Raw genomic sequence first — 14,191 nt, 5'->3', positions numbered from 1 at the left:
AGGAGAGAAAAAAAAGAGCCGATCACCGGCGGCCGTGATCGGGACATCAGTCCTGATCACGGCCAGCCCTGCCAGTGCCCACCTGCCCCCTGCCAGTGCCCACCTGCCCCCTGCCAGTGCCACATCAATAAAAAATGTGTCCCCCCCCTGTCAGTGTCACCCAGCAGTGCCCACAGTGTCACCCAGAAGTGCCCACAGTGCCACCCAGCAGTGCCCACAGTGCCACCCAGCAGTGCCCACAATCTGCCTCAACAAAGGTGCTGCACCCCAGTGCCACATATCTGTGCCCATCAGTGTCATCTACCAGTGCCCAGCAGTGCCATCTATCAGTGGTACCTATTAGTGCCACCCATCCGTGCCATCTTATCTATGCCCATCAGTGCCGCCTTATCTGTGCCTATTAGTGCCGCCTTAACTATGCCTATCAGTGCCCACCAGTGCAGCCTATCAGTGCCGCCTCATCAGCGCACTTCAATGAAGGAGAAAAATGACCTGTTTGCAAAATTTTATATCAAACTATTAAACATGATTTTTTATTTATTTTTTGCATTTTTTTTTGTTTGTTTAGCAAAAAAATAAAACTCCCAGCTGTAACTAAATACCACCAAAAGAAAGCTCTATTTGTGGGAAAAAAAATGATAAAAATGTCATTTGGGTACAGTGTTGTATGCCCGCACAATTGTCATTCAAAGTGCATCAGCGCTGAAAGCTGAAAATTGGTCTGGGACTGAGGGGGGTTTAAGTGCCCAGTAAGCAAGTGGTTAAAAAAAAAAAAAGGATGTATTTGTAGTAAAGACTACTTCTGTTATATCCCTAAAATATCTCTTGATTCTACAGAGTAATATAATATGAAGGTCACGTTTGTTTCCGCTAAAAGCGCAGACTTTGTTGGCTCCGTTTTGTGGTTCACCCTTCTAGCTTTTCTCTCTTGTCCCGATCAGGGCCTTCGCCAAGAAGCAGCAGCAGCTCAGCGCCCTGAAGGTGTTACAGCGGAACTGCGCCGCCTACCTGAAACTGCGCCACTGGCAGTGGTGGCGACTCTTCACCAAGGTAAGTCCCAGAGGCCAATATCTGGGTGGGCGGCTGTAGACGAAAATAGCCGTATTATTTTGTCTGCAACTCGCTGCGACCATCGTGAGCGCCGTGCATTCGTCTGAGGGGTGTGCGTGGTTTTATGGTTTATAACTTTCCAAATGTCTTTAAACAAAAATTACATTTTATTTATTTTATTTTTTTATTTATTTTTTTTTACTTTTTGTTGAAAGAGGTACATGACCGTGACAGTTGTGAAAAAATTCAAATTTTAAGCAGTTCCCATCGGAGGTACGCATATATGACGGGTGTGCTGAAAGGACGCCCCCTCCTAGCACAAATCTCCCTCACCCCAAAAAAATCACCGGCCTAGCACATACCGTATATACTCGAGTATAAGCCGAGATTTTCAGCCTCTTTTTTGAGGCTGAAAGTGCCCCCCTCGGCTTATACTCGAGTCATCGCTGTCTGCCCGCTCGATCAGCGTGTCGAGCAGACAGACAGCGGCCATTCTATAGTTCAAAAGCCGCGCCTCCGGCTCCGCCTGTGATAGGCGGAACACTGAATTTCCCAGCAGCCTGTGTTCCGCCTATCACGGACATCGTATCATCCTCGTACTACGGACGAGGATGATACGATGTACGTGATAGGCGGAACACAGGCTGCTGGGAAATTCAGTGTTCCGCCTATCACAGGCGAAGGCGGCGGCGCAGCTTTTGAATTTACAATGGCCGCCGAGGCGCCGACGAACGAAGAGGGCACGGGACGGAGGCAAGGCACGGCACGGGACGGGACGGGACGGAGGCGAGGCACGGCGGCGAGGCAAGGAGGCTCGGCACGGGACGGAGGCTCGGGACAAAGGCTCGGGACACAGGTAGGCTGGACACACACACACACACACACACACACACACACACACAGGGATGGATGGATGGATGGAGACACACACACACACAGGGATGGATGGATGGATGGATGGATGGAGACACACACACACAGGGATGGATGGATGGATGGACACACACACACACAGGGATGGATGGACGGACACACAGGGATGGACGGACACACAGGGATGGACGGACACACAGGGATGGACGGACACACACACAGGGATGGATGGATGGATGGACACACACACACACAGGGATGGATGGACGGACACACAGGGATGGACGGACACACAGGGATGGACGGACACACAGGGATGGACGGACACACACACAGGGATGGACAGGCATGTCTTACCCTCGGCTTATACACGAGTCAATAAGTTTGCCAGTTTTTTTGGGGGTAAATTGGGGGCCTCGGCTTATATTCGGGTCGGCCTATACTCGAGTATATACGGTATCCTCTTTCTTCTCAAAGTTTCTATCCTAGCACAAACCTTCTCCCCCAAATCCCCCTGCCAGCACAAATTCTTCCTACCTACCCGATTCTCTCCGCCCCCCCACCAACCCCAGTACTAATCCCCACCCCCCCTCCCCTAGCACAAACATCCCTTCTCGTGGTTCAACCTCCTGCACCCCCAGCCCTCTTCCTAGCACATACTCCCCCCCCCCCCCCCATTCTTTCTCCTAGCACATATCCCCCTCCCCACATCCCCATTATGTTTGCCAGCACAGATAACCAGGAGGAGGTGCGCTTTGCTCTCCCCTCCTGTCAGAGGAGCATTCATATTCTATACAGTACATGAGACCGGATCGCTCTTACTGTAGATCTCATCGCACTGTACACACACACACCACCCCCCATCTCCTTCAAGGGCTGTTCACCTCCCAGCAGCAGCAAATGTGATAGGGGGCGGCGTGTGAATACAGTGCGATGACATCTACAGTAAGAGCGATCCAGTCTCATGTACTGTATAGACCAGAGCTCTTCTGACAGGAGGGGAGAGCACAGCGCTCCTCTTCTCTCCTCTCCTCTTCTCTCACCACTCCAGCCTCCAGGCTGCCATCTCCTCATCCCATCTGTGAGTGCGGGCAGGGGGGCAGGAGCTCAGGGTTGCAGAACTATAATCTGGGTGGGCACAGCACAACCCACCCCAGCACCCCCTAAATCCATCCCTCTGGGTTTTTCTCACCCAGCAGCTGAAAGCCATCGGGAGGGAGAGGGGAAGAAACTGGCTTTCAGTTGCTGGGTGAGGGATGCTGTCTTCCGTTCTCTGCTCCATCAGGGGCGGACTGACAACTCATGGGGCCCCCAGGAAATCAGAGATTATGGGGCCACACAGTAAACACAAACACACAGTATACAATCACACAGACATGTTTCTATTGGCTGAGAAGGTACTGGAGAGGTGGGACAGCTATAATCTCAGGATTTTTACACCAAAAGGATGTTGGTAAGGGACATTTCAGAGATAGATGTAAAAAAAAAAAAACACAATTTTTTTACATACTGTCCCTGGTTTACTGAGGCTGGCAACCCTGATGGGGCCCCCTAGTGGCATGGGGCCCTCAGGCAGTGCCCGAGTGGCCCAATGGTCAGTCCGCCCCTGTGCTCCATCGATCCACCTGCTCTCCAGGCCCCCTACAGGAGGACCGCTGTCCCCCCATCAGCGGCCCTGGACAAAGTGCTGCATGTATTTTGTCCCCAGAGAATAGAACATATTAATACAAATTGAAGAGGGACTTCTTTTAAGTGTGTCCAAATAGGTATTAGAAGTGGAACTGATTTTAAGGTTACCTCTGGGCTCCGTAGGCATTAAAGGAAGCCTTCCAAGATGGCTTATACTGGCCACAGCCGGGGTTCTCATCCAGCGCTGAGGCTTCCATTCGCAGACCTCTGCTGACCAGTTTAGTACTGGGGCAGTTACTGTGTGTGTTGCTCCAGGGGTGAGCTCCACACTGGAATAAGCACTGCTTCCAGGAGGCGAGCAATGACTGCCTCCAAATAAGAACTCCAGCATCTCCTGTGAATGGAGTAAGGCTTTGCATGCACCACATTTGTAGGCTGGTGGATTGCAGCGATCACTTACAATGCATGAGTGGACAGGATGATGTGGTGTTGCGTCCCACTGTTTTGCTCTACAAAAGTGGTCTCCAATCTTCAGCCTCGTGGGCCAGATGTGGCCCTTTCCTTGCTTTTATCCAACCCCTGGGGCACTATTTTATCCACTGATACCAACAGTGGGGCATAATCCCCCCCCCCCCAGTGACACCAATGAAGGGGCAAAATTCCTCCCAATTACTCCCAGTGGCCTCAGTCCAGTTAAAGTCTAAAGGACAGTAAACCAGCCCCATGTTTTAGAAAGTTTTGAAGACCCCTGTTCTACAGCCTAAAGTTGGAAGGAACTCTCCTCCTATATATGCATTGCAAGATAAACCAACTGACCATTGTTTTATCTAGAGGTCAACCTATATGGGTTTTTCTCTGGCTGATATTCAGAAATCGCCATGGCCGATATATGATGCTTTTTTTTTTTTGGGCCGATTTTTATTTATTTTATTTTTTTTTCCCTTCATCTCAGAAAATCTTAACAGACACCTTTCACACTGGGGCGTTTTTCAGGTGCTTTTGTGCTAAAAATAGCACCTGCAAAAATGGCTCCCCTGTGGTCTGTGTGGAAGCCCCGAGTGCTTTCACACTGAGGTGATGCGCTGGAAGGACGTTAAAAAAAAGTCCTGCAAGCAGCATCTTTGGACCGATCCTCCACCACTCCCGCCCATTGAAATGAATGGGCACCGCTGCCGAAGCACCTTCAATTTGGCAGCGGTGCTTCATGGGCACATTTAACCCCTTCCTCGGCCACTAGCTGGATTATAAGTGCCCCGCTAGCAGCCGAATAGCCTTCATAAGTGATACAGAAAATTTCTTACATTTTAAACATTTATTAAACAAAACAAACCTCCAATCAGTTCACTTGTATGTATAATTTAGATTAAAAATATAAATATATATATATATATATATATATATATATATATATATATATATATATATATATATATATATATATATATATATATATATATAAATCAAAAACAGGTAATCAAAACTTTTGGACGAAAAAAAAAAAGTGGGCTAACTTTACCGTTTTAGTGTTTTTTTTTTTTTTTTTGTTTTGTTTTTTAATCAATAGTGTATTTTCTTCCAAAAAAAGTGTGTTTAAAAGACCGCTGCGCAAATACTGTGTGACATAAAATATTGCAACAACCGCTATTTTATTCCCTAGGATCTCTGCTAAAAAAAATATATATAATATATATATAAGTTTTGGGGGGTTCTAAGTGATTTTCTAGCAGAAAATACAGGATTTTTACTTGTAAGCATCAAGTGTCAGAAAAGATTTAGTGTTTAAATGGTTAAACTGGGAACTTCTACACACAGAGTTGAATTCATTCATAAGTGGAAACATTGTATCTCTTTGCTCTTTTCTTGGCAGACTGCCTAGAGAGGAAGCAAGTCACTTCACTGATGTCTTCAGGCAACTTGCATTGACTTCTATTACTGAAGTCATTTGCAAGTCGCGCTGAATATATCATCAGCCTTTTTTAACAATACAATCAGCCGATGCCGATTAATTAAAAAACGCCAAATATCGGCCAATATATCGGTCGACCTCTAGTTTTATCTCAAACGTTCATTGGGGGCACATATGGGCCACTGTTTATAAGCCCCGGGCCTCAAGAGAGTTGACACTAAGTAGAAATAGTAGAAATGTAATTTTAATGTGGTGGGCTGGTCCATTGTGTTTGAGTTTGTGCTTGTCTATCTCCTGTGATAAAGTTTGAAAACCTTGTAGAATTATTGATCAACTGACTCAACGATCACTCAAATTTCCAGAACTTTGAGAGCCAAGTTTTCTTCTTTTACAGGTAAAGCCCCTTTTACAAGTGACCCGACAGGAAGAGGAGCTGCTGGCCAAAGATGAGGAGCTGCTGAAGGTGAAGGAGAAGCAGTCGAAGGCGGAGGGGGAGCTGGTGGAGATGGAGAGGAAGCACCAGCAGGTGAGTGGTAGATAAATGACAAAATATTGACTTTATATTTCATATTCCAGGCTGCCATCTTGTGTTTTTCTAGGTGGTCTTACATTAAAATTTGTTTAGTGGTTTAGAACAGTGGTCACCAACCCTGTCCTCAGGGCCCACTAACAGGCCAGGTTTTATGTATTACCTTGGGGGAGATACAGACTAGAATACGACAATCACTGAGCAGCAAATTATATCACCTGTGATGTATTTCAGTTATCTTGCAAACCTGGCCTGTTGGTGGGCCCTGAGGACAGGAGTTGATGACCACTGGTTTAGAAGGTAGACTCATGGAAATCATTAATGGTGGGATTTTTAGAGAACATTTGTGGAATATCTAGGATATCTTACCTTCTGTGATCTCATTGTCCAGCTGGTAGAGGAGAAGAACATCCTGGCCGAGCAACTCCAGGCGGAGACGGAACTATTTGCGGAGGCCGAGGAGATGAGGGCCCGTCTGGCGGTGAAGAAACAGGAACTGGAGGAGATTCTGAGGGACATGGAGATCCGAATGGAGGAAGAGGAGGAGAGGAATCAGGTTCTGCAGAATGAGAAGAAGAAGATGCAAACTCATATCCAGGTATGGACTGCCTTTGTCTGCTCTGCCCATCTATACAGTATATCTCAGTTATAAAGGGCGGGTTGGGGACCAGGTGGTCTTCCAAACTACACCGAGCTACCCCCTAACCTAACTGTCTAGTAACCTCACAAATATTTTTGATGCTCTTGCATTTTCCAGTTCCTGATCCGCATTCCACCAATCATTATTTGACTTTGTCTCATCAGTGCGCCATCTTCTTCTCCAATGAAATGTTCTGTTTTTGTCCACTGTAGGATCTGGAGGAACAGCTGGATGAGGAGGAGGCGGCTCGACAGAAGCTACAGCTGGAGAAAGTAACAGCAGAAGCAAAGATAAAGAAGATGGAAGAAGATATCCTTCTACTAGAGGACCAGAACTCCAAGTTTGTGAAGGTGAGGGACATTGGGTGCAAATCTGGATGTACTGTCATCATACGCCGAACACCAAGAACTGATAATATTTAGATGTAAACTTAATTATCCTATATTAGAATGTTAGATATATAATGGCACACATTGTGGGTTGGTAGTGAGAGTAGAAATTTTACCTGATGAACATCATGCTGAAATAGCAAGTTTATGTTGGGATAATATCCCCCATAGGAGCTAAGGAGTTCCTCGATACAGTATTCATACTTCTTAAATTTTCCACATTTTGTTACAACCAAAAACGTAAATGTATTTTATTGGGATTTTATGCGATAGACCAACACAAAGTGGCACATAATTGTGAAGTGGAAGGAAAATGATACAAATATATGAAAAGTTGGGGGAGGGGGGGGGGGGTCATTTCTATTTGGCCCCCTTTACACCGATACTCCTTACTAAAATCTAGTGGAACCAATTGCCTTCAGAAGTCACCGGATTAGTAAACACCTGTGTGTAATTTTATCTCCGTATATAAATACAGCTGTGAAGCCCTCAAAGGTTTGTTGGAGAACCTTAGTGAACAAACAGCATAATGAAGGCCGAGGAACACACCAGACAGGTCAGGGATAAAGTTGTGGAGAAGTATAAAGCAGGGTTAGGTTATAAAAAAAAAAAACTCCCAAGCTTTGACCATCTCACGGAGCTCTGTTCAATCCATCATCGGAAAATGGAAAGAGTATGGGCACAACTGCAAACCTACCAAGACACGGCCGTCCACCTAAACTGACCGGGCCGGGCAAGGAGAGCATTCATCAGAGAAGAGCCAAGAGGTCCATGGTAACTGGAGGAGCTGCAGAGATCCACAGCTCAGGGGGGAGAATCTGTCCACAGGACAACTATTAGTCGTCTCTCCACAAATCTGCCCTTTATGGAAGAGTGACAAGAAGAAAGACATTGGAGAAAGAAAGTCATAAGAAGTCCTGTTTGTAGTTTGTGAGAAGCCATGTGGGGGAGGGGGCAGCAAACATGTGGAAGAAGGTGATCTGGTCAGATGAGACCAAAATTCAAAACGCTGTGTGTGGGGAAAACTAACATCGCACATCACCCTCAAAACACCACTGTGAGACATGGTGGTGGCAGCTTCATGTGGTGGGGATGGTTTTCTTCAGCAGGGACAGGGAAGCTGGTCAGAGTTGATGGGAAGATGGATGGAGACAAATATAGGGCAATCTTAGAAGAAAACCTGTTAGCCCTTGTACACACGGTAGGACATTCCGATGGAATATTTCCGATCGGACGGTGTTGTTGGATAATCCGACAGTGTGTGGGCTCCATCGGACTGTTTCTGTCGGAATATCTGACGGACCAAGTTTGAGAGCTGGGCTATAAAACATTCCGACAACATGATCCGATCGGACTTTGTCCGATCATGTGTAGAGAATTACGATCGGACAAAGTGCCACGCATGCTCAGATCAAATTCCTAGACCAAAGCTATTGGCTACTAGCCTGAACGTAGTCCCTTTGTAATGAAATAACCTCATCACGTTCTGAACGATCAGATTTTCCGACAACTTTGTCCGACCGTGTGTATGCAACACCAGTTTCAGACAAAATCCGATGGATTTTGTTGTCGGAATGTCTGACCATGTGTACGGGGGGCTAAGAGTCTTCAAAAGACTTGAGACCGGGGCGGAGGTTCCCCTTCCAGCAGGACAACGACCCGAAACATCCAGCCAGAGCTACAATGGAATGGTTTACATCAAAGCATATTCATGTTAGAATGGCCCAGTCACAGTCCAGACCTAAATCCCATTGAGAATCTGTGGCCAGACTTGAAAATTGCTGATCACAGACGCTCTCCATCCAATCTGACAGAGCTTGAGATATTTTACAAAGAAGAAGAATGGGCAGAAATGTCCTCTCTAGATGTGCAAAGCTGGTAGAGACACCCCCAAAAAGACTTGTAGAGAAAGGGGGTTCTACAAAGTATTGACTCCGGGGGGCGCCATACAAATGCCCCTCCCCCCACACTTTTCACATATTTATTTGTATCATTTATCATTTTCCTTTCACAATTATGTGACACTTTGTGTTGGTCCATCACATAAAATCCCAATAAAATACATTTATGTTTTTGGTTGTAACAAAATGTGGGGAATGTCAGGGGGTATGAATACTTTTTTCAAGGCACTGTATATCTAAAAGCCCTCAGCATGTAGTCTTCTACTTTTATGTCGCAATGGAATTCTGCACAGATGTAGAATATCCGGATATACTTTTAGTTGCGGGGGGGGGGACTCCATGTTTATCTCCACTTTACCAGTCAATTTAGTCCATATCCATCCAGCCGCATTGCTCAGACCAGTGGGACCCGAATGATCGTCATCTCCAGGTGACAGAATGCCCCTTTGTTATGCTGGAACTTAAAATGATGTTAAATGTTTATTATTTAAAAAAAACATATATATTATACCTACCTTCTCTGTGTAATTGCACAGAGTGGTCCCTATCCTCCTCTTGGGGGCGCCACAGGCCCCTCCCTCCTGCCTAGTGCCCCCTTAACAAGCAAGGCACTCAATCGAGCCCCTGCTCTGTGTGTCCATTCACATATGGAGTGCGGCTCTGCTCTCTCCTCATTGGCTCACGGGCTGTGATTGACATTAGCGGGAGCCAAGACATGGCAATAAAAAACCTTGAGCCTTTAGAACCCGGTCCACACTTGCGGTGCGGGAAACCGCATGTGATTCAGACAGCGATTCTCTGCAGTGCGATTTGAGCCATTCCTCTTGTATTGCACACATTGCACTGCACCCGCACGAAAGGTGTATTCATTGTATTCACCCCTCAAATCCCCTCCCCCGGACTGGAATCGAATCACATGCAATATACGATTCAGCCAATCGCACTGCATTTTGCAAATCATTTTTGGGATTTTGTTAACATACACCCACAGCAATTCGCGTGAATGGAGTGCGATTGTGACGCGGAGTGGAAAACGCACAGGAAGCGCTGCGGAGCCCACATCAGTGTGAACCGGGAATAAGAACCACTTTAAGTTAATGGGTGATGGTTCACCTCCATGGCTCTGTGCTTCAGATAAGCCCTTTAGGATATTTCTATGGATTGTGAAAGAGAAACATGACAAAAACCTTATTAACTTCATAACAAGGAACTTTAATGTAAAAAAAAAGAAGTGGCTCCGTTTTAGTTCTAGATATGAAAGAGTAGCTGGGATCCCAGGTGAAGACGAACATACTGGAGGTCCATACAACGTATAATGTCCTGGACCCTTTTTTACTGGGCCCTTGGTTTCATTGGAATGCTTGGGATCCAGGCCCAAAGGCAACATGATCCGAGTGCGAGATCTTGTATGGGAGAAAGAGACGTAGTTGGAGGTCCATATATAGTGGAGGTCCATACAACATATAATGTCCTGGACCTTCATTTTTTTTTTTACTTGGCCCTCTTGGTTTCATTGGAATGCTTGGGTTCCAGGCCCAAAGGCAACAGGAGCCCAGTGTGAGATCTTGTATGGGAGAAAGAGACCTAGTTGGAGGTCCAGACATAGTGGATGTCCAAACAACGTATCATGTCCTGGACCCTTTTTTACTTGGCCCTCTTGGTTTCATTGGAATGCTTGGGATCCAGGCCCAAAGGCAACATGAGCCGAGTGCGAGATCTTGTATGGGAGAAAGAGACATAGTTGGAGGTTCATACATAGTGGAGGGCCATACAACCTATAATATCCTGGGCCCTTGGTTTCATTGGAATGCTTGGGATCCAGGCCCAAAGCCAACATGAGCCGAGTGCAAGATCTTGTATGGGAGAAAGAGACGTAGTTGGAATAGTTGGAGGTCCATATATAGTGGAGGTCCATACAACATATAATGTCCTGGACCTTTTTTTTTTTTTTTTTACTTGGCCCCCTTGGTTCCATTGGAATGCTTGGATTCCAGGCCCAAAGGCAACAGGAGCCGAGTGCTAGATCTTGTATGGGAGAAAGAGACACAGGTGGAGGTCCAGAGACAGGTGGAGGTCCAGAGACAGGTGGAGGTCCAGAGACAGGTGGAGGCCCAGACATAGTGGATGTCCAAACAACGTATCATGTCCTGGACCCATTTTTACTGGGCCCTTGGTTTCATTGGAATGCTTGGGATCCAGGCCCAAAGACAACATGAGCCGAGTGCGAGACCTTGTATGGGAGAAAGAGAGACAGGTGGAGGTCCAGAGACAGGTGGAGGTCCAGAGACAGGTGGAGGTCCAGAGACAGGTGGAGGTCCAGAGACAGGTGGAGGTCCAGAGACAGGTGGGGGTCCAGAGACAGGTGGGGGTCCAGAGACAGGTGGGGGTCCAGAGACAGGTGGGGGTCCAGAGACAGGTGGGGGTCCAGAGACAGGTGGAGGTCCAGAGACAGGTGGAGGTCCAGAGACAGGTGGAGGCCCAGACATAGTGGATGTCCAAACAACGTATCATGTCCTGGACCCATTTTTACTGGGCCCTTGGTTTCATTGGAATGCTTGGATTCCAGGCCCAAAGGCAACATGAGCCGAGTGCAAGATCTTGTATGGGAGAAAGAGAGACCGGTGGAGGTCCAGAGACCGGTGGAGGTCCAGAGACAGAGACATAGTGGATGTCCAAACAACGTATCATGTCCTGGACCCATTTTTACTGGCCCTCTTGGTTTCATTGGAATGCTTGGGATCCAGGCCCAAAGGCAACATGAGCCGAGTGCAAGATCTTGTATGGGAGAAAGAGACATAGTTGGAGGTTCATACATAGTGGAGGGCCATACAACCTATAATATCCTGGGCCCTTGGTTTCATTGGGATCCAGGCCCAAAGCCAACATGAGCCGAGTGCAAGATCTTGTATGGGAGAAAGAGACGTAGTTGGAATATTTGGAGGTCCATATATAATGGAGGTCCATACAACATATAATGTCCTGGACCTTTTTTTTTTTTTTTTTACTTGGCCCTCTTGGTTTCATTGGAATGCTTGGATTCCAGGCCCAAAGGCAACATGAGCCGAGTGCTAGATCTTGTATGGGAGAAAGAGAGACAGGTGGAGGTCCAGAGACGGGTGGAGGTCCAGAGACAGGTGGAGGTCCAGACATAGTGGATGTCCAAACAACGTATCATGTCCTGGACCCATTTTTACTGGGTCCTTGGTTTCATTGGAATGCTTGGGATCAAGGCCCAAAGGCAACATGAGCCGAGTGCAAGATCTTGTATGGGAGAAAGAGACGTAGTTGGAGGTCCATATATAGTGGAGGTCCATACAACATATAATGTCCTGGATCTTCTTTTTTTTTTTTTTACTTGGCCCTCTTGGTTTCATTGGAATGCTTGGGTTCCAGGCCCAAAGGCAACATGAGCCGAGTGCTAGATCTTGTATGGGAGAAAGAGAGACAGGTGGAGGTCCAGAGACAGGTGGAGGTCCAGAGACAGGTGGAGGCCCAGACATAGTGGATGTCCAAACAACGTATCATGTCCTGGACCCATTTTTACTGGGCCCTTGGTTTCATTGGAATGCTTGGATTCCAGGCCCAAAGGCAACATGAGCCGAGTGCAAGATCTTGTATGGGAGAAAGAGAGACAGGTGGAGGTCCAGAGACAGGTGGAGGCCCAGACATAGTGGATGTCCAAACAACGTATCATGTCCTGGACCCATTTTTACTGGCCCTCTTGGTTTCATTGGAATGCTTGGGATCCAGGCCCAAAGGCAACATGAGCCGAGTGCAAAATCTTGTATGGGAGAAAGTTATTACAACTTCTTAAGCAATATTTTATTGAGAAAAATATTCAGCAGTTTACATTATATTGGATGTAGACGGCGCGTTTTCCCAGTTAGAATCCTTTTTATAGCCAATTAAAAAAATTTCCTAAACGCCCTCCATGGTTTTCCCCAATTTTTGCTCCTCAGGAGAAGAAACTTACGGAGGAGAGGATAGCGGAGTGCAGCGCACAGCTAGCGGAGGAAGAGGAGAAAGCCAAAAACTTGGCCAAGCTGAAGAACAAGCAGGAAATGATGATTACTGACCTTGAAGGTATAATGTAGCCTGTTGTCAATTGTTAATTTCCATACCTTCAGCCATCTTGTTGTGTCTGGTTTCAATTTTTGTGGGCTAGTTGAACCTTTTGCTCATCATATATCTTTTTTTTTTTTTTTTTTTGACTTTCAGAAAGATTAAAAAAGGAGGAGAAGACACGGCAGGAATTGGAGAAGGCCAAGAGGAAGCTGGATGGGGAGACCTCTGACCTCGCGGACCAAATCGCTGAGCTGCAGGCTCAGATCGAAGAACTGAAATTGCAGTTGGCCAAAAAAGAGGAGGAGCTGCAAGCTGCTTTAGCCAGGTGATTGGTGAAGCTCCATGTGAAGATCTAGACCAGTAACCGAAAATTTCCATATCATTCCTTTGCGAATTCACATATATATATACCGTATATACTCGAGTATAAGCCGAGAATTTCAGCCTCTTTTTTGAGGCTGAAAGTGCCCCCCTCGGCTTATACTCGAGTCATCGCCGTCTGACTGCTCGATCAGCGTATCGAGCAGACAGACGGCGGACATACTACAATTCGAAAGCCGCGCCTCCGCCTGTGATAGGCGGAACACTCAATTTCCCAGCAGTCAGTGTTCCGCCTATCACGGACATCCGCTCATCCTCGTACTACGGACGAGGATGAGACGATGTCCGTGATAGGCGGAACACAGGCTGCTGGGAAATTCAGTGTTCCGCCTATCACAGGCGGAGGCGCGGCTTTTGAATTTTAGAATGGCCGCCGAGGCGCCGACGAAGAGCGGCGATCCTGGCAAGGCACGGGACGGAGGCAAGGCAAGGCACGGGACGGGACGGAGGCAAGGCACGACACGGGACGGAGGCACGGGACGGAGGCAAGGCACGGGACGGAGGCAAGGAGGCAAGGCACGGGACGGAGGCTCGGGACACAGGTAGGCTGGACACACACACACACACACACACACACACACACGGACACACACACACACGGACACACACACACACGGACACACACACACACACACACACACACGGACACACACACACACACACACACGGATGGATGGATGGATGGAGACACACACACACAGGGATGGATGGATGGATGGAGACACACACACACAGGGATGGATGGACACACACACACACAGGGATGGATGGATGGATGGATGGACGGACACACAGGGATGGACGGACACACAGGGATTGACGGACACA

The 14,191-nt window shown here is 47.2% G+C and overlaps 1 protein-coding gene across 7 annotated transcripts in view; it reads left to right on the top strand.

Moving 5' to 3' along the window:
• The window catches only part of MYH10 (myosin heavy chain 10), a 183,324-nt gene that overhangs the window by 142,889 nt on the left and 26,244 nt on the right, over positions 1-14,191 (top strand). For all 7 annotated transcript variants that reach the window (XM_077458583.1, XM_077458581.1, XM_077458580.1 and 4 more), the window contains 6 exons: positions 942-1,050; positions 5,853-5,984; positions 6,379-6,585; positions 6,840-6,977; positions 12,877-13,000; positions 13,136-13,307. In XM_077458583.1, coding sequence (XP_077314709.1) covers positions 942-1,050; positions 5,853-5,984; positions 6,379-6,585; positions 6,840-6,977; positions 12,877-13,000; positions 13,136-13,307 — 882 coding nt within the window. The remainder of the gene's footprint in view (positions 1-941; positions 1,051-5,852; positions 5,985-6,378; positions 6,586-6,839; positions 6,978-12,876; positions 13,001-13,135; positions 13,308-14,191) is intronic.

The sequence above is a fragment of the Lithobates pipiens genome, unplaced genomic scaffold, assembly GCF_037356315.1.
Source record: "Lithobates pipiens isolate NorthernLeopardFrog02 unplaced genomic scaffold, aLitPip1_a1.2 Scaffold_28, whole genome shotgun sequence".
Lineage (NCBI taxonomy): Eukaryota > Metazoa > Chordata > Amphibia > Anura > Ranidae > Lithobates > Lithobates pipiens.
The sequence above is the reverse complement of the archived record's forward strand: the minus strand, read 5'-3'. Positions and strand labels throughout refer to the sequence as shown.